The sequence below is a fragment of the Hibiscus syriacus genome, unplaced genomic scaffold (assembly GCF_006381635.1).
Source record: "Hibiscus syriacus cultivar Baekdansim isolate YM2019G1 unplaced genomic scaffold, ASM638163v2 tig00110343_pilon, whole genome shotgun sequence".
In the NCBI taxonomy this organism is placed as follows: Eukaryota; Viridiplantae; Streptophyta; class Magnoliopsida; order Malvales; family Malvaceae; genus Hibiscus; species Hibiscus syriacus.
The window spans coordinates 243,040-264,630 of NW_024062694.1; the positions used below are offsets into that span (position 1 = coordinate 243,040).

General features: G+C 35.5%; 1 protein-coding gene and 1 pseudogene across 3 annotated transcripts; one reads left to right on the top strand and one right to left on the bottom strand.

The window, feature by feature from the left end:
* Positions 1-9,683: 9,683 nt before the first annotated feature.
* Positions 9,684-11,758, bottom strand: LOC120120647 (pollen-specific leucine-rich repeat extensin-like protein 3). 3 transcript variants are annotated; one of them, XM_039140229.1, is made up of 2 exons: positions 10,011-11,758; positions 9,685-9,893 (listed from the first exon to the last, which is right to left on the bottom strand). In XM_039140229.1, the coding sequence occupies exons 1-2, from the start codon at positions 11,744-11,746 to the stop codon at positions 9,794-9,796; spliced, it is 1,836 nt and encodes a 611-aa protein (XP_038996160.1). In that variant the 5' UTR covers positions 11,747-11,758; the 3' UTR covers positions 9,685-9,793. The 3 variants fall into 3 exon arrangements, with proteins under 3 accessions (XP_038996159.1, XP_038996160.1, XP_038996161.1); XM_039140230.1 differs by having other exon boundaries at positions 9,686-9,911; positions 10,128-11,758; XM_039140228.1 differs by having other exon boundaries at positions 9,684-11,758.
* A 5,770-nt stretch (positions 11,759-17,528) lies between these two features.
* On the top strand, positions 17,529-18,892 carry LOC120120653 (annotated as a pseudogene).
* Positions 18,893-21,591: the final 2,699 nt, after the last annotated feature.

Below are 21,591 nucleotides of genomic sequence, written 5' to 3' on the forward strand. Positions count from 1 at the left end.
GGTGGTAAAACCTTCAAATGAATGTAGCTCTGCTTCAAATTGTTGAGTTAATCGATCGACGAAATAGCCAAGAGGGGGTGAATTAGCAATTAAAAATTTGGTGGAAGCTTTGACAGAAAATTGAAAATATTTGCACAACGATTTATAGTGGTTCAACTTTCTCAACCAAAGTCTATGTCCACTACCTTAGCTATCCACACTAAGGATTTTCCACAAATTCACTAATTTATCTTTCTTTTGAGGACAAAGAGTAACCTTATAACTCTCTCAAAAAATTTACTCCAAATTCTTGAGAACTCTCTCTCCCAAAGAGAAAATTACAAATTCATAAACTTTACAGAAAAACCTAACAAGGTAAGATGTTTGCACAATTTTAGAATAAAGAAAGTGACAACTGTCATTTCGGATGTCAAAATAATTCCTTATTCTCAATCAATAAATTAAGGAAGTGCGTAGCAAAGAGAAGTAAGGGTCGATTCCGCAGGGACTTAGAAAATTATAAATTTCTGTCTGAATTATTTATGCCAGGCGTGAAACAGTAAAAATGGGGGGATTTTAGTAAAAAGATAATAAAAGTGATTAAAAAAAAGTAATTAAAGTAAAAATAATAAGATGAAGATTGTGAATAAATACGGTAAAAGTAGCCTCAAGCTTCGCTTTGATTCAATTTCCTTTAGATCATCGAATAAGATTTTCTCTTCGGGATTCACTTCAGTTACTTTGTCTACAAGGGCTATCCTTGTGACTCTATCTTGTATACCAAATACCCAAGGCAATATTTGATTCCGGCTTCGGTAGTTGATTATAACAACATCTATTATCGTAGATCAAATACCGTTTAAGTTCGTGGTGACCGACTCGGATCGTTGTTTCTATAACCGTCAATTCCGATCTCAATTCCCTCTTGGCGAAGCTATCTCGTCAAGTGTGTTCCCAGGAAGTCGAATTGCTTTCTATAAGCCGAATCTTCCTCCCACACGTTTAATCGTAACAACCTCTTGACCAAAGTTAATCTTTGATTTTGAAAACTATTTTTATTTTGAAAAATAAGCGCAGAGATTGAGAGAGATATTACGAAGATATTAAGGGACCGTTTCAATTCTCCCATTGGAATTGAATCATCAAGACAGCTCTCGGCTTATGAAAAGTTTAGCTAAGCATGACAAAAGTCATACTTAGCATAAAAATAAAACTTGAAAATAAAGAAAAATAAAAAGAACTTGAAAAGGAAAAGAGAAAACTTTTATAAAAACTAGAGAGAAAAGAAGAATGTATTCCGAATGATGTTTTTAGGTTTACCCCAAGCGGGTATTTATAGCCTCTCAAAGCCTAAAGGATAAACAAAGAAAATAATAAAATAATACAAAAGATAATTGTTTTAATTTAAATTCAAACTTAAACTAGTCTCCTAATGCAACTCTGCTCGTCAATCTTCCAGAAGGTGTGCGGACGAAGTCTTCTAGAAACCGTCACTGATTGGACCTTCTAGAAACTGCCACGTCAGACCACGTCGTGCCCAGGGTCATGCCCATGTCTCCAGCCGTGACCAAATAATAAAAAAAATGCAGAATTTGCTCGTTTTGTCACAAATTCTGGAAAGCAAGGACCTGTACAAAAACAAGTATAACACGACCAATTCAGCAGTAATAATTCGACAAAATCGAAGAAATAACGAGAAAAGATTAACGATTTTAAACACTAATCAAATTCCCCCTCACTTATCTCATGCTTATCCTCAAGTATGATTAACCAAATCAGTCAAAAACTTCATTAAACGTTCTTTGTCAAGTTTCATATTCAAGGGAGCAAGGTAGAGACCACAATAACTATTCAAGTCAAGAAATCAATCAATTGAACATCACCAATTGGAACAAGTAAATTGCAATTGTAATATCCATTCATTAATTAATCTCAATGCTCATAACTCAACACCTTACCGGGATTCACTTAAATCACTCAATGTGTTTGGGGTAAAGAAACGCTCAATGTCAGAATTGACACGATATTACCATAAGCCTGCAAGTAAATCAAATCTCCACTACTAATAAGAACAAGATGCATAAATCAAAGGGTCTTTTATTGGTTGTAACGGGGCTTAGGTAAAGGTGGGGAAAAGGCTATAAATATATGGCTAAAAATTCAAGGCAAGGAACTAACAAATAATAATCTCAACTCCATCAAAACATAAAGCACAACAAGATAAAAAGACGATATATCAAACAACAAATTTCTTTTCGAAATGAATTTTTTTCTTTTTCACACTTTGTTGTTTTGTTTTCTATTTCTTTTTCATGTCTTTTTTTCTTTTCTTTCGAACAGTCCCTTTTTTTCTTTTTTTTTCGTTCGAACTGTTATTTTTTTCGCATTCAACCTTTTTTTTCGATGGAGCATACAATGGTAAAATTATTCACTTGCCCTAAAAAGATAGAAAAGAGGGATAAAAAAAAGGCTCGGGGTTTATAAATATGGTGAAAAAAAAAGAAAACGGAAAAAAGGCTCAAAACTGGTTAACTAAGGGGAAAAATGCATGGGTAGGCTATTTAGTGGGGAAACGGAATGGTTAATCCTAAAGTGCCCAAATCATCTTTAAGCATCATGCTCATATGTAATCTCGACAGTATTTAACATGCAGGTTCTAGAATATCAATGCCAAATTCGAAACACTCAATCAAACAAAATGAGAGCGAAAATGATATGCTCGTAAAGGCTCAAATCTCACCAAATTGTTTCATGCATTGAGCTAATCATATTTCAACCAAAAAAATCATGGAATATCACAAAAACACCAACTTATCACAATTCATGTTATTCGATATCAAGAATATCCTAACATAAACATTCATGTGTTCCCAAACAATCATAGCATTCCGAAAACTTTCAACAAGACAAAAACAATCAATGAAATTTCCGACCAATTCAACCAACACATACTAGATTCAAAGCATAAAGACAAGCGAAATGAAATTCAATCCTACACTCTACTCCCCCTCACTTAAAGCGTTTTGCCTCAAAACAAAAAATTAAAGTGCAAAAGAAGGAATAGAGTACTCCCCAGATTTTGTTACTGGCCACGACCATGGTGGGAGGCGCTAGGACAGTGAAGTGTATTGCCCGGTTTGATGCCGTGAACTTGAAACATTATCAGGTGGTGTTGTCGGTGGAAAACCAGTATCTAAATCCCCTGTAAAACCATAAACCTGATGAGTAATAATTGAATAGAAATAGGATAAAAATTTACCTCCGAAGTATTTGCTAAATCACCGAACATGAGAGAGACGGTGAGTGCGAACGCCGAACGATGTGGTCAGAGTGTTTGGTACTAGCTTCGGCAGCATCGTGTTGTTGGTTCCTCATGCGCACCATCGTGGATGGAGGGGATGAAACACGTTAGCAAGGCGTAGATGCCGTCGGTGGTGAGTAGAAGGAAGGCGATGGTTTCGCGCTTTGGGAGGGGAGCGATCGGGGATGAGGGAGATGAAGATGAGAAGGTTGGTTGAATTGGGGTTATTTTTTCACTGCCGTGCGTGGGATGGGGTGTTTAAATTTGAGTCAAATTGGTATTTTGTTTGTTAGGATAATGGGTGTTGAAAATTGAAAAAGTGGATGGATGAGGATAGGGGTGGGTCCACGACAAAGTAAAAAGGGGAGAGAAGAGAAGGTTAGCAGCAGAAAAGAAACAAAATGTGGAAAAATTATTTTTTGGTTTGTCTATCGTGCGCCAAGCCTTTCTTGGGTTTTGCTAACGTGCGCTGTTAATGAAACGGTGTGCACAGCTGAGCTTCTCCTCTTTTCCTACTTTGTTCGACTATTTACTGCTCAACAGACTCTGAAATTAGCACTGTTTGAATCATAATCTCGCAAATCCTCGTCGTTTAAGTTTGAATAAAAATATTCGGTTCCTGCAAAATAAAAATAAAAATTAAATTAAACAATAAAAATCAAATGAAACAAAAAGTAAAGATAAAAATAAAAAATATAACGGTATTGAAAACAATGGGTTGCCTCCCATGAAGCGCTTTTGTTTAACGTCGTTAACTCGACGACCTTATTCAGACTACAGGTTCCGTGACAAACACTTCCACTTCATTTTCTTTTTCCAACTAAGAAATTCCTTATGAGAAATTTGAAAATTCTCACAAAGATTTCTTCGGATATTTCCCAATTTTAAAATCTTGTCCAGAAGAATGGCCGTCAAAACATCTTTTTTACCAAAAAATGATTTCTTCAAACGGCTCCCTGATGATTTCGACTTAATTTTTGGTGCCTGCAAAAAGGAAGGTAAATCTTTAGTTTTTAAAGGAGTTGAGATCAAATTTGAATCAACAACTGAAATATTTTTCAACTCCCTTATGTCGTCTTTTTTATCATCTGATTCCTTGCATAAATCATCAACAAAGTTAGATTCATCATCAACAGGTTCAAAAATGCCAACAAAATTAATACTATGAACGTTATCCGGATATCTCATTGCTTTATAAACATCAAATTTTAAGATCTCACCGTCGAACTCCATAGTAAGAATACCACTTCAAACATCAATTTTTGCATTTTTCGTGCTCAGAAAAGGATGACCGAGGAGGATTTCAGAACCAATATTGCTACGATCATTTTCCATATTAATCACATAAAAATCAGCAGGGAAAATTAAGTTTTCTACCTCCACTAGAACATTTTCTATGAGTCCTTCAGGATAAATTATTGATTTGTCGGCTAGCTGAAGTGTAACTCTCGTCTCCTTCAAGGGCTTGGTGGAAATTAAATTATAGACAGAGAGAGGCATTACATTGATAGAGGCACCTAGATCGCACATAGCTCGCTTGATTTTAACCTCACCAATTTTACAAAGTATTAAAAACATACATTGGTCTTTATACTTCGGTGGAAGTGGTCGTTGGAAAACTTCTGAGACTTTCGCGCCTAAATCCACTTTCTCAACCCCGATAAGCTTCTTTTTAGTCGTACAGAGATCCTTCAGAAACCGGCAATACCTTGGAACTTTCCCGATAACTTCGAGGAGAGGTATGTTAACTTCCACCTTCCGAAGTACGTCTAATATTTCCTTTTCCTCAGCTTTTTTATCCTTTTTAACTAACCTTGATGGAAAAGGTGGTGGCACGTCGTAGGGAGATGGCTTCGGATCGTCCATTTGTTCTTTATCGTTCTCTTTCTGGGATCTTACGTCAACTGCTTCTTCTTCCCTTTGGAAGTTCGAATCTTCTTCTTTCTTCCGGGATCTTGCGCTCACTTCTTTTGGGTCTGGCTGTTCAACAATTGTACTACTTCGGAGGGTGATGGCGCTTCTCTATTGGATTCGGTTCAGTTTATGATGGTAGCCTCCTTTGTGACTCTAATCTCCCCACGGTTTGAGCCAGTTGGCTCAATTGCTTGTCCATCTCTTGGAAGTGGGCTTCGGTTCGAGTCTGGAATTTCTCCTGGGATAGTGCTAACCTTTCGACAATCGATTCTAATGATGACTTTTATGGTTGTTGCGGTGGTAGATGTCTCGCTTGATAGCCTTGGTTCGATCTCGGGTTCTGCGTATAATTGAAGTTCGAATGATCCCTCCATCCTGGGTTGTATGTATTACCATAAGGATTATAAGCTCTTTGGAGAGGTTCCGGAAAGTTTCCGACTGCATTGACTTGAGCTGTTGCGTCGTCTTGAATCAATGGACAACCTTCTGTTGGATGATCAGGTAGTGCACATATTCCACATAATCGGTTTTGTCCTGTCTTTCCTGCAACAAGAGAGTTTACGACTTTAGTTAACTTGTCTATTTTATTTTCTAAGGAAGATGAACTTATCTCATGAACCCTTCGAGAAGGTTCATTATTTGCGCGGAACTGTTGGGAATTTACAGCCATCGTTGATATTAAGTCTCTTGCCTCAGTAGGAGTCATATTCACCAAGGCTCCACCGCTAGCTGTATCGATCATCTTCATTTCCAGGGGAGATAATCCTTCATAAAAGTATTGAAGGAGTGTTTGTTCGGTTAACCCATGTTGTGGGCAACTAGAACATAACTTCTTAAACCGCTCCCAGTAGTCGTAGAGTGACTCTCCATCAAGCTGCTTTATTACAAGTATTCTTTTGTGTAGTTCACTTACTTTTACCGCAGGGAAAAACCTGTCAAGAAAAAGACGAGTCATGTGAGCCCATGTAGTTACAGAATTAGGAGGTAGATAAAATAACCACTTCTTAGCCGATTCGGCTAAGGAAAAAGGAAAAGCTCTAAGTTTTATTTGGTCCTCGGTTACTCCCTGTGGTGTCATGCTAGAGCAGACCATGTGAAATTCCTTGAGATGTTGGTATGGATTCTCGTTTGGCAATCCGCGGAATGTAGGGAGGAGATGAATAAGGCCGATTTTCAATTGGTACGGAGTTTCGCCTTGGGGAAAATCAATGCACATAGGTCCTTGTTCAGTGGTTGTCGCGGCTAACTCTCGAATAGTAGGTTCGACCATCGGATTTGTATTACCTGAATTTGATTCTTCTTCTGATTTGTTTGGTGTCTCCTTCTTTCCCGAAGTGTCTGTGTGTGGAGTCTCCTAGCTTCAGCTTCGATCTCCGGGTGGTACTCCACTAATGTGCCCGGATTAGTCCTGGTCATAAATCAAAAGCAAACAAAAAATTAGTAACTTTGGCGAAGTCCCCGGCAACGGCGCCAATTTGACAACTGTCGTTTCGGATGTCAAAATAATTCCTTATTCTCAATCAATAAATTAAGGAAGTGCGCAGCAAAGAGAAGTAAGGGTCGATTCCACAAGGACTTAGAAAATTATAAATTTATGTCTGAATTATTTATGCCAGGAATGAAATAGTAAAAATGGGGGGATTTTAGTAAAAAGATAATAAAAGTGATTAAATAAAAGTAATTAAAGTAAAATTAAGAAGATGAAGATTGTGAATAAATACGGTAAAAGTAGCCTCAAGCTTCGCTTTGATTCAATTTCCTTTAGATCATCGAATAAGATTTTCTCTTCGGGATTCACGTCGGTTACTTTGTTTACAAGGGCTATCCTTGTGACTCTATCTTGTATACCGAATACCCAAGGCAATCTTTGATTCCGGCTTCGGTAGTTGATTCTAACAACATTTATTGTTGTTGATCAAATACCGTTTAAGTTCGTGGCGACCGACTCGGATCGTTGTTTCTATAACCATCAATTCCGATCTCAATTCCCTCTTGAGAAGCTATCTCGCCAAGTGTGTTCCCAGGAAGTCGAATTGCTTTCTATAAGTCGAATCTTCCTCACACGTTTAATCGCAACAACCTCTTGACCAAAGTCAATCTTTGATTTTGAAAACTGTTTTGATGTTGAAAAATAAGCGCAGAGAGAGATATTCCGAAGATATTAAGGGACCGTTTCAATTCTCTCGTTGGAATTGAATCATCACGACAGCTCTCGGCTTATGAAAAGTTTAGCTAAGCATGATAAAAGTCATACTTAGCATAAAAATAAAACTTGAAAATAAAGAAAAATAAAAAGAACTTGAAAAGAAAAAGAGAAAACTTGTATAAAAACTAGAGAGAAAAGAAGAATGTATTCCGAATGATGTTTTTAGGCTTACCCCAAGCGGGTATTTATAGCCTCTCAAAGCCTAAAGGATAAACAAAGAAAATAATAAAATAATACAAAAGATAATTGTTTTAATTTAAATTCAAACTTAAACTAGTCTCCTAATGCAACTCTTCTCGTCAATCTTCCAGAAGGCGTGCGGACGAAGTCTTCTAGAAACCGTCGCTGACTGGACCTTCTAGAAACTGCCACGTTAGACCGCGTCGTGCCCAGGGTCGTGCCCATGTCTCCAGCCGTGACCAAATAATAAAAATGCAGAATTCGCTCGTTTTGTCACAAAATCTGGAAAGCAAGGACTTGTACAAAAACAAGTATAACACGACCAATTCAGCAGCAATAATTCGACAAAATCGAAGAAATAACGAGCAAAGATTAACGATTTTAAACACTCATCAGAAAGAACACTCAAGAATAAATACAATTGAGCACAAATGGTGTTCTTGAAAGCAAAATGAATATTGAGTGGAAATAGGCTTAAATTGCTCAAACAATAAGTTTAAGGCTTTCTCTTTTGTTTCTCTAGCTTTTCTTATTGATCAATGGCTTCAAAACTTGTTTAAATACACCTTGGATCAATTCTGAACATTGGGGATCGTTGGTGAAGTCAATAGAGCCATTATGGTGTGAATACCATTTAAAAAATTTGTTGGGAACGTAGGGGTATCGGTACACCTTCAAAAGGTATCGATACATCCCGTGTAAAATTCAAATATTTTGACCGTTATTTGACCAGGGGTATCGGTACACCTATGGCATTCTGTTTTTCTCAGAGCCAAAATTAACATGAGGGGTATCGGTACATTCGGCTATGTATCAGTACCTAGGTATCGGTACCCTATTAGGTATTCGTACCCTTATTATATTCGAAATTGAGGGGTATCGATACATCCAAAGAGTGTATCGGTACCTCCCTACTTAAAACTCATTTTTGGCTCGATTATGGTTCGAAATACTTTGTAAAAATTGTTTCAAATATATTTTAAGATTGAAACACAATTTTACACTTACGTAAGGAGTAAAATTGACATTTGAAAACTTAGAGTAATATTTTTTATATTTGAATAATTAAATCAAATATATAATTTAAAATTGAATATAAAATCTTAAAATTCATTAATACTTTAGTTATATCGAAACATCAAAATGTTTTCAATAGGTTTACCGTGTTTTCTCAATATGGTCACACGTTCGTCTTTTTTATTATTATGTTCGAATGCATGTACTTAGGATGTATTTTTACATTTTTTTTGCATTTAATTAATTATTCTGGTTTAAATTTATGGGTTATTTATGTTGAGATCCCCCTACTTTATACGTGAATTTACATTCTGGTCACTGATCTCGTGCCTATTTATCTTATTTCAATTTTGATGTCCTAATAGTGCTATTTCGCCATTTTTGTTTTTATTGAGTGTATTACTTTTACAAAAAGAAGAATTGCACTTTGACCCCTAAGTTGCTCGTGAATTTCCAGTTAAGTCCATATACGTGTTTAATGTTATTTTATACCATCTAATTTTGGTTTATTATTTTATTTTAATTTAATTCCTTACATTTTATTATTATCATTTCATTTAATTATTCTGTTTATCAGTGCAATGGTTTCCTAATTTTATTTTGTTATGTTTTTTATGTTTTTATTATTATCCTTAATTCCTGACCCTTGATTTTAGTTTTCCTTCTTAATTTTTTCCTTCTTAAATTAAAAAAACTCAAGCAAAAAAAAATAAAAGACATAATATAAAAAAATAGGACAACCAATAGGCATCGGCGGTCGGCAACCAACAATATGATTGGTGTCGTCGCCGGCTAAACAAAAATCAAAGAGAAATAAGAAGATAACTCAAAAATATTGAAAGAAAACTAAGTTGAAAAAAAAGAGAGGTGACTAGAGTTTTTTTAATTCTAACTTAATTATCAATAAAAAGTTAAGTCAATATTAAGTTATTCATTGTTTATTCCTCTCATGTGTAATTTATTATTATTATTTGTTTAAAATCGTGTAAAGGGAGTAGATGATATTAAATTATTAATAGTGGAGTTTCATATGTAGAGCTTCTTCGTCCATCATGCCATAATTAAAAGGGAATTGAAAACCCATTTAGAGAAATTAAGATAACAACGTAGATGTATTTATGATCCCTTTTTCTCCTTTCCTTCTATACCCAACAGGCAGAGCATACAATAGAAATACATTAAGGCTATAGTACTATTTAGTAGCCTGGAAACATTGGTGGAGGTGGTGACGAGTATTGGAATCCAATGTTTGGTGGGAGGACGATATCCACTTTGGGAGGTGGTGCAAGTTTGACAACAGGTGAAGGTGGGGATCGTACTGGTGGAGGTGGAGAATAAACATGTGGTGGCGGAGAGTAGATTAATGGAGGTGGTGAGTGCATCAGCTGGGGTGAAGAAGGAACAGGTGGTGGTGGTGGTGGTGGTGAATGGACAGGTGGTGGAGATTGAACTGGTATCAGAGGAGGTGAGGGGAGTGGAACAGGAGGTGGGGAGTGGACTGGTACCGGAGGTGAAGATTGAACTGGTACCGGAGGTGGAGAGTGGACTGGTGGAGGTGGAGATTGGACTGGTGGAGGTGGAGAATGGACTGGTACCGGAGGTGGAGATTGAACTGGTACCGGAGGTAGGGAGTGGACTGTTATCGGAGGTGGAGATTGAACTGGTAGCGGAGGTGGGGAGTGGACTGGTACCGGGGGTGGAGACAGAACTGGTGGTGGCGGGGAACGAACTGGCACTAGTGGTGGAGATTGAATTGGTGGTGAAGTTGGAGGTGGAGATTGAACTGGTATCGGAGATGGAGACGGAACTGACGGTGAAGGTGAAGGAACAATAGGAGCCGGTGGTCTAATAGGAGACGGTGGAGATTGATAAATCGGATCGGGTGATGGTTTTGGTTGTGGCTTGGGCATTGGAGGAGCTCGAACCGGTGCCTTCGGGGGGTTAGGCTTAGAAGGTAAAGGCCCTACAGCACACTGGTCCTTGCTACAATCAACCGGATTACTCACCACCGATTGACATTCATTATTCAACTTCTGATTTAACCGACCAGCCACACAATTACCAGAATCATCCAACACAATGGTGTTCCTTTCAGGCGATACACAACCTTTAGGCTCCTCAGTGAAATAATTGTGAGAAAAGGTGAAATTAGACAAGCTTGGCAACTTGCAGAGATTTTCAGGCACAGCTCCCGTCAACTTGTTGTGAGAAATATCCAAAATGTCAATGCTCTTCAAGCTCGATATATTTTGTGGCAAACTACCGGTGAATGAGTTGAAGCTAACATCGAAAATAGTGACATTGGCAAGCAATCCAATTTCTGGGGGGAAACAACCACCAAGGTCATTGTTCATGAAAAGGATTTCATTCAATCTCCCCATTTTCCCAATGCTACGTGGAATACAGCCTTTGAACTTATTGTTGGCAAATGTCACGACCGAGACCAAAGAGGTTCCAATTGTTTCGGGGATTGAACAAGTGAACCGATTGTTGTTTAAAAACAATGCATCCAGCTCCTTCTCAAAGATCTCTGGTGGTAAACAACCTTCAAAATTATTGTATCTTATATCAAGATACTTAATGGTTGTCCATGTCATTACAACCTCAGGGAATGGGCCAACGAACCGGTTGTTGCTTATATCAAATTCGTACATAAGATTAAGCCTTGAAAAGCTCTTGGGGATAATACCACAAAACCTGTTGGAATTTAAATGGATCAATGCAAGGTCGGTCATCAACCCCAACTCTACTGGAAGATAACCGGCAATGTCGGCATGGTTAAGGTCAATACCAGCCACGACCGTCAAATTCGGGTCATCCAATGCCGGAGCACAAAACACGCCTTTGTAGCTACACACATTGGACCCAAACCAGTTCCGGGTGATGTTCAAAGGGTCGGAGTACATAGCTTTTTTCCAGGCTTGAAGAGCAATGAAGGCCCTCCTAAGCCTTTCATTTTTGAAAGTTTCCGTTGTTTTTACTGTATATTCAAACCCATCGGGGAGATCACCATTTTCGGGTAGAGCTAAGAGTTGACGACGAGCGATATAAGACGCTTCGTTGTCGGATAATGCAGAAGTGGGTATAGCTTTATACAAGAAAAAACAAAAGAATAAAAGAAAGCAGCCCAAGGCCGGAAGAGCTTTCATTATTGGCCACCTTGGTCTGCCCAAGGCTGCTTTTGCAATGAAGATGGAACCGTAAGAAGAGGATTATATAGGGAGAAAAATGTCTAATTTTAGCTACCGGAGAGATTGTTGGATGGCTTATATATTTTTAGAGACAAATTGGTGGCCTTGTGAGAAGTAAGGTTTATTAATGAAATAACTTGACACAAATTCTGTTGACAAATAATCAAGAATAATATATATGTATATAGTTTAATTAAATAACTTGACACTAATTCTATTGAAAAATAATCAAGGAATCATAAGTACTATATATATATATATATATATATACATACATACATATTATTTATTAAATTTTTAACTAAGTTGATTTCATGAAATAACTTGAGAAGAATTATGTTAAAAAGCAATTTAAATAATCTCATTTAAAATAGCACGAACCAAATAATTTCGGTGATTAAGGGATTATTACACCTCATATGCAAAGGTATATGGGTGTCATTTTCAAAGTCTTTAAACAAATATTATCTTGTATTATCTCGTATTAATAAAAAAATCATAAATATTATTTCAGAAATGTTTCTATCTTTTCATTTTTATATAAATTTTCTTATTTTTTATATCTTTATAAATGTACAATAATTTTGGATCAATTTTGTTTTTTATATATGATATAATATACTAGAGGAACTTTATTGGGAAAAATAAGGTAGTATACTAATTTACTTGGATGTCTTGTATGTACAGCTATGTATCAAACTCTGAATATATGAGAATTTTGGTGAATTTCAAGTGTTAATAATAAGATGCTTCAAGGGGAATGCCACATTCATTGGTTCGTGCATGTTATAATTATTTTCATTCATGTTTCAAATAATCTTTAAAATTTCATTGGTTCATTTTATTATTGGCCACCTTGGTCTGCCCAAGGCTGCTTTTTCAATGAAGATGGAACCGTATGAAGGGATTATATTGGGAGAAAAATGTCTAATTTTAGCTACCGAAAATATTGGGGAACGGTTCAATTTGCAAGGCTTTGAAATAAAGGAATATACAATTTGGGTTTTAGTTTGTAATTGAGTTTAATTATGTTTTTCAAGGTTTTTTTTATTAATATGCTTTCCAAATCTATATATATCATGTACATGGACGAACGTAGGATTTTAAGTTAGGGGACGAACTTGAACTTATAAAATTTCAGGGGACGTACTTAAACCTATAAAATTTTAGAGGGACAAAAATAAATTTTTAATAAAAATATATATATATATATATAGAAAAAATCTAAAATAAGTATTAGTTTATATTTTTAAGGGGGCGACTACCCCACCCGCTTCCAAACCCATCCTGATTATATATAAAAATCAAAACCACTCAACACAGATGCAATAAGTATTGTTACTTTACTATAATTTTTGATAATTATTAAATGATAAAAATAAAATCAAATAATATGCTTGCTATAATTGTACTACATAAAACGTTATTATTTCATGCACAGTAGAGAAGTGTATTTCATAAATTTATATATATTTAAATCTTGTAATTTTTTTTTTATGTTTTGAGAATTAGACGCGAATCACATAGATTGATTAAAGGGAACTTTAAACACTTTAAAAATCGAAGTAATTGATTCGTTCATTAAGAGACCTCCACATAAGAATCTGATTCTGTAAGTCCACTTCATTTGAATCCATAAACAAGCAAGAAATTTTGTTCCACTGCGAACTAAAAGCATCGGGAAGCTCATCTAACGTCTACAAATCAGCATCTTCAACAACTAAAACTCTCAAGACTCATTCATTCTTCTCTATATTCATCATCTCATCTAACCGTAATAACCAAGCTAAAATTTCTTAACTCGTACTAAAATTATAGTCAACTTTTAGAAATAATTATTTCGAATTTTATTTTAAAAACTAATATATTTCTCAAATTTTAATCAATAATGATTAAAAATTTACTTGAGAACGAGCCTCACCATGGAATGAAAATCACTAGTAGTGTTCCTTTTAAATAAACTGATGGAGATCATACTACTTTTGCTTGTATATACGCATCAAATTGTGGTGTCAAGAATGAAACACTGTAGGTTATAATTGTTAGCTTTTTGACATGATCGGATAGGACTCTCTTTTGTGAGGCGATTGAATTTGACCTCAATGACCAATTGAATGCTAATTTCAGGGAAATACAGTTAGAATCTGATTTTGGTATGTCGGGGATCTTTGCTTGCATCATTTAATAAGATCCATCATCCATGTTGCTCTATCTAAGAGATAAATACCTCAATCCAAATGTTTGTTTAGGTAAGTATTGCAACAAAGATCGTTCCACCCTTTTTCTGCTCCTTGTGCCGTCCACAAGTTTGAACCACTGGCTCGAAGGGTCACATGTGTTGTATTTATTTATGCACTTGCAATTGTTTATGATGATAATGTTGTGTGATGCTACATCGAGGCAAACAAATTTGTCATGTAACACCCTAGACCGATACGACATACAGTCGACCGATTAGAATGCCACACGAAACCTCAAACCCTAAATCAATACGAGGCAAAAGATTATTAAAATTTTTAAATACCCAATTTTAAATTTTTACATACTCATTTTATTAGAAAAAAGATTATTAAAATTGTTAAACATCTAATTTTAAATTTTTAGATACGTTATTGTCTTATATTAAAATATGTTATGTTCGACGATTAGCTAACTCTACCGCTCATGCTCTTGCTAATTGGGCGTCGTCCACATCTACATCCATGTCCTCTATTTATAATGTTCCACACTTTCTTTCAAACTATGTATTTTGGGACACTACTTTTCCTTAATGCATTCACGTACTTTCTTACAAAAGAAAAAATTCTGCTAATAGTATTAAGTCTTTTTACATTTACATCATTCTTTACTTAATTATACTCTCTCTCGTTTTATTCATTGTATTTTGAATTTTTTCTAATTACTCATTGAACTTTCAAATTATTTATGTTTTGATCATTTCGAATTATTTTATTATTATTTTCATATAATATGGTATTTATTATTATTTTTTAATATAAAATAATTTTAAATATAAAATAAAAACATAAGGTGGTCCACCGCTGACCACTGTTGATCGACGTAGATGGTGATCATTCGGTCTCAAATTTTATGAGCCAGTTCATCTCAACACCCAGAGTCCGAAACTGGTTGTTGTTTTACCGAAAAATATCTCAAAACTCATGATCTTGATTGAAACGTTTCAACTTCCTCACGTTCAATCTCCAATCCGTAAACTTCGGATCAAGTTCCGAAAAATTGAAAATTAAATTCAGACTAACAGTGTCTAGACGAAACGACCAATGAAATTTAGGACAGAATGACCACCATCTACGATGGTCGACGACGACCGACGATGGTTTCCAACTACCTTCTATTTTCATTTTATATTTTAAATAATTTTATACTAAATAATAAAAAAATTCATATCATACAAAAATAATAATAAAATAATTTAAAATGATCAAAATAGAAATAATTTAATAATTTAATGAGTAAATTAAAAAATTAAAAATACAGTAAATAAAATACGAGTAATTTACCCTCACATTGGACGTGTGATCGGCCTCACCTAAGCCTTATTATATCCAACAGTTGCTGAGTTAGTGAAAAAGGACGAAAAAAACCTTTTCTTTATTCGAAAAAGGAAAAACTTTTAATACTAAAAAACAAAGGGGAATTAGTTGGACACAAGAGAGTGCCTGAGCTTTAAGCAGGCGAATTATATAACTCGGGAAGTGAGTGAGTGAGCGAGTCAACAAATGTGATGAAACCGGGTTAACTTTTAGGTGAAGTCGAGTTTTTTTCTTCTTAATGTTGTTTTTTTAAGCTCTAAAAGCAGTATATGATTAGGAGAAAAAACCAGTGGGAAGCAGAAGAGAAACGAGAGACCCAGATCTGAAAGTTCTCTCCTTTTTTCTTTTCTGTGCTGAATTATGAAAGAGTGGGATTATACTTCATATATATATATATATATATATGTACGTGTGTGTGCAATAATATATTCAAAAAAGAAAACCCAAGCCTCTCACTCTTTATCGCTCTTTAATCTTTAAGAAACTGGTAAAAATACTAAACCCCACATCTTTTTCTTTACTATACTCTTTATCGCTCTTTAATCTTTGTTTTTGTTAGGCTACTTTATCTGGGTTATCATATATTGTTATTGGCTAAAAATAGGTAGATAACTTCCCTTTTGGAGGGTAATTTAGTATTTGAGGAAGGAGTTTTTCTTTGGGACAAAGTTGAGTTTTGGAAAATTAGAGGATGATGGAGTTTAGTTACTTTGGTTATTTTTTCTTTCCCTCCCAGTTTTTGATTTGTGGGTTTTTTTCTTTCTTTCTTTTTTTCTTTTGTGGTTTGAACTTTGAAGTGTGTTTTTGAGAGAATATGTGAAGAATAAGACAAGGTAAAATTATACAAAAATTAGGGAGACCTGAAGAAATTAGTTTAAGTTTTGATAGCTGGTATGATATGATCTTGATCAAATAATTCTAAAGTTTGTTTGCCTACTGGATGAACTAGGTAAAGTGAACCCAAAATCTCAATTTTCACTTAAAGTTCCTTTTATCAGGCAGGTGCTATAATGGAAGCCGTGGAGATGCTTTTTTAGATCAATTGTTGATGCATAATCTGTGTATTACTTCATTTTAATATATGCATAATATGCGTGTGTTAGTATTGTACTTTGGAGTTTAATGTTTGTTGCTGAACTCGATTTGCCCTAACTTTTCACTGATTCGAAATGCTGTGACAATTATTTCTTATATATTCAACAGGTAATGGATGAAGAAAATTTGAATGGTGTAACTTTCTATGTATCATTTCAGTTTACCTCCCATTATCTCGCCTGCATGTGAGTGAAAGCTTATTAGTTTTTATACTTGGACTTAACTGGTCCGCCTAGTTTTAAGTTGGTAGTTTTTATGCATTTGCTTTCATCTTCCTGTACGCATTGTGGGGAGTAAGGAAGACACAGCTAGTCCATATAACGGTAAAATGAAGTTCTATATTTCCCGGATTTGTTGAATTTAGTAGAGTACCTCAGGCCGATTCACTCTCTTTTTTTTCTCGGGTAAAAGACACATGCTTGTAAGACTTTTAAAATCTATTGGAGATTTGGAACCAGAAAAGTAAAAGTGCAACATGATCTATATAGATTAATACATATTCTAGGAAGGGTCTCTACTCTCTACGATGTGGCTGTATTACTTGGGTATCTTTCTGATAAAGAAACAAACTTTGTAGAAGGTAATTTGTACTAAATTTGAAACTTGCTCGATGATTCAAACCGTGTTATTTATTTCAATCGTCGTCCTTGGTGTATATTACTTAGACAAGGAATCTTTTGATCCTCATCTATTTGTTTGGCATCTCTCTTTGGGTTATACTGCTAGTGAGTTTCGTCAAATAGGGCATCGAATGATGTGGCTATTTCAGTGTCTTATGAGCAAGAGAAGAAAGTTCATCTACGTCTTAATTTAATATTTTTCCTTTTCTTGATGTTTTGCCATTTGAAAAAGTATATATGGATTTCATTTTTAATCATGATTATGCAATCGTATACGTATGTTTTTGTTCTTTGAAATGATCCCAACTTCTCATGTTGATGCTAGTATTACTTTAGGTACGAGGAAGGATTAGTAGTTTTCTTCACCCAGCATGAGGTTTAAGCTCACAATGTTATGAAAGTTCATCTGCAAATTATTCGCTAAAATCATCTGAATCCTGGTTCTAGTATTCATCAGATAAATAAACCTAACTTGATTTGGGGTGTCTGCAGAGGATCCCTGATAACTTTGTTAAGAAATTCAGGGATGAACTTTCTGTTGCTGCCGCTCTCACTGCTCCTGACGGTCATGTTTGGCTTGTAGGCATAAAGAAAGCCAACAACAAGGTTTGGTTTCAGGAAGGTTGGCAGGAATTCCTAGAGTGTTACTATGTCCGTGTTGGCTACGTTTTGGTTTTCAGATACGAGGGAAATTCTGCTTTCAGTGTCAGTATATTTAATTTGTACAACTCGGAAATAAACTATCAGACTAACGCCCTTGTTGGTGCTCAATACAATCACGGAAAACAACATCCATTTGAACAACTTGAAGATGATGAATTCGTCTTTCCAGCACTGCAGAATTTGTTTGGTGGGTCTAAACTTAACAACTGCATAAACTGGGGTGGTGACGTTAACCTTCAAACTTCAAAGGGTGTGAATAATCAAGCTATTCGAGGTATGGCTTTTCATTTAGTGCTTTTGAACTTAAAAAGATTCTGCTAATGAAGTGAAACTGCATACTTCAGGTGCAATGCCACCTGAACCAAAAAAGCGTGGGAGGAAGCGGAAGGTTGATCCTAGGAAGTCCTCTTAATTAAGGTTTATATGTTTTGTTTCTTAAATTGTTTTAACGAAGTGGAATTTCTGATTGGTTGCCAAATGAATGTAGACATACAAGAGTCATCCGCCGGAAATGTAGATGAGGTTGATAAGCGCTTTCGATCTAATGAAAGCGCTTCAGCCCGAAAGAGAACCGTGACAGCTGAAGAAAGAGAGAGCAATTAATGCAGCGAAAACATTTGAGCCAATCAACCCTTTCTGCAGGGTTGTCCTGCGACCGTCTTATTTATACAGGGGATGTATCATGGTGAGAATTGAATATGATGTGTTGTTCATGTCTTTTCCGGCTTCATCCTATTTTGCTTGCCTTAACGTGCACTTTGACTTTCTTTTCTCACAGTATTTACCATCGTGCTTTGCTGAGAAACATCTAAATGGGGTTTCCGGATCCATTAAACTTCAGCTTCCTGATGGGAGACAGTGGTCCGTGCGATGTCTTTATAAAGGAGGCAAGGCGAAGTTCAGTCGGGGATGGTACGAATTCTCACTGGAGAATAATTTGGGAGAAGGGGATGTCTGTGTCTTTGAACTGCTCAGAGTGAGGGAAATTGTGCTCCAAGTTACTGTATTTCGTGTAATGGGAAGCGCTGGACTAATGCATCGGTATCACTTACACACCGGTCGAGTTTTAAACCGACTTACATTATAGAGATCTGGAAATCTCTGAAATGTCAAAATTCTGTTAAGTAACCCTTTTCTTCTCAGGTGACAGTGTAACCAATCTGGTATCATAAGAAACTAGCCGCCGTTTGCCGTTTTGATGTCTGTAGACAATCGTTTTTGTCCGGGTCTTTTTTATTATTATTATTATTTATTAATTAATATTATTATTAATTTTGTTATTACATATTTGCAGGCCAACCTGTGACCCAATTACAAGCCCAAATTACAAAAACCTGTGACCCATTTACAAGTGATCAGGCCTGACCTGAACAGGCCCAATTTCAGGCCCGCTCAATGACCCAAACAAATATTAGGGTTTACCCTAATCATCAGCGTCGCACCATCAAGATCGGTTGATCTGGACCCATTCAATGGTCCAGATCAACGACCAATTAGGGTTTTAAACCCTAAATTGAAGCTCAATTCCCAACCGTCGCTCAAGCTGGATTCCCATCACCGTGTGAGCCATTGAAGAGCCACCGAGCCACGGCCATTCTCAAGTTTGCATCCACAGTGATTGAAGGGCCATCCATCAGTCCTTCCACAGTAAAAACAGTGAAAAAAATTAGAAAAAAACCAAAAGCAAATATCCAAGGAAATCTCGAGGCAATCGGGGGTTGTACCTCAAGCTAAAATAGGGCATTCATACCCTATTTTCTCGGTAATACAAGGGCAGCAACACTCATATCCACGAAGGACGCATGCATCAAGATAAAAAGAAGGAAGAGAAAAATCATAGGGGGGACCATTTGGGTTAAAAAAATCTAGAGAGATTCATACCAAAAACAAAAAGAAAAGAAAAGAAAAAGAAAGAGGAGAAAAAAGAGAGAAAATATTTACCTTGGTGTGAAAAACGCCTTGCATGGCCGTTGGAGTCGAAGAAACCGAAAGGTTTCTTCTTGGATTCACGGCATTTGGGCCATTTTTAGGCAAAATGAAGCCCTGATCCATGCTCAAGGCAAAAGGACGTTTCGGATGATACCCTTTGCTCTCTTCAACGGCGTCGGTCTACGGCGGTGACTGCCGGTCAGTGGCGGCCGACACGGCGGAGCTACACCGATTTCTGGGAATCCTTGAATCTCCGGTGGGAGCTCTCAAAATCTCTCTTTCACTCTCTCACTCTTTCACTCAGGCGAAGAAAGAAGGAATAAATGAAGATTGATGGGTTTTTGGGGTTTAGCTTTGGGTATATATGGGTGACATTAAACGACGACGTTTTATAGAGGACCCTGGGAGCATTTTCGCTCATGGGTTTATTACTCGAAAGGTCATTTATATCCTGTAACATTTTATTATGGCCATTAACGCAACTATATTTCCTTTTTATTCTGATCTCCTAATTTTGTATAAATTGTATTTTAGTCCTTATTTATCTTTGAATGTTCTTTTTGTTTTATTTAAGCCCTGGTCATTGTGTTTTGATTTATTTATACTTAAGTATTATATGTTTTTATTATTTTATTTAGGTCATTGTTTTCTTATATACTGTGTATGTTTCTTTGATATTCGAATATGGTCCTGGAATTTGTAAATATTTTATTTCGGTCACTGCTTCTTATTTGGGTTTAAATATTGTTTTGCCCCTGTATGTTTATGTGTATTTCATTTTAGTCCTTAATGATACTTAGGGTTTATTGTCATTTTAGTCCTTGTATTATTTAATATTTGCAATTTAGGCTCTGGTTTATCGTGTAATTACTATTTATTCCTTTTAATTTCTATTTTAGCTATTTTAGCCCTTCAAGCTTGGTTAAATGTCATTTTGGTCCCTGAAATTATCATATGTGCTTATTTGGTTTGTATTTTGGTTTGTAATGTTAACTTAGTTTTAGTTTAGTTATTTATGTATGAATATTGTACATGTTATATGCTTATTTGTAAATATATATATATATATATTATTGGTTCTATTTATTGTATTTGCTTTATTTCACATTTTTTCATTCATGTTTGTTTCCATGGTTTTTATTTATTTGTTAATATTATTTGAATAGCTTCGAGAATGCGAATTTGTAGAATGAGCGTGGAAAGCTTCACTTGGTCGAAGTGATGCGATCCGATACGGCATTTTAACAAAATGTGAACTTTAAATAAATCAATTTATTTTACTAATTAATTCATTTCGTATTTTAAATCGAACAACGCAATGCATGCTTCTTTAAATAGTAATTTGTTTATTTTAAGCAAAATGTCAATTTTAATTTATATTCGATTAGCGTTTTATCGAAAAGGGAATATTTTTTTTTACAGATAAGGAATAGTCGAAATAGCTTTTCCGACGGAGGATTGTTAATCTCTAGATTTCTTTTCAAGATTTAGAGTTTTCCCTAATATTTAATTTGAAGCAAATTAATTAAACTCAATAATAGATTATATTTTAACTTTATGTTCAATTTATAATTTTCACCAGTTACGACAACGTGTAAGCGACATAGTATCAATTTTGGGCGTTGTGGGGGTGCTTATCCTTCTCCACACGTAACTGACTCCCGAACCTGTTTTAATTGAATCTTTGGTAAAAGCATATCACTTCAGTCTTAAAAATGATTTTTTCTTAAAATTGTTTTAAAAAGACATTTTTGGGTATTCGACCTATCTAATCCAAAGGTCGATGGCGACTTCTATTCAATTTAATTCCAAATCACCAATTTTTGAAAATAAAAATCATAATTGTTTTTAAATAATATTTAATTGTTTTTATATAAAAATGGTTATGACAGCTTGGCGACTCTGCTGGGGATATCTTTTTTAGAGAGTCAAGCTGTAGGTC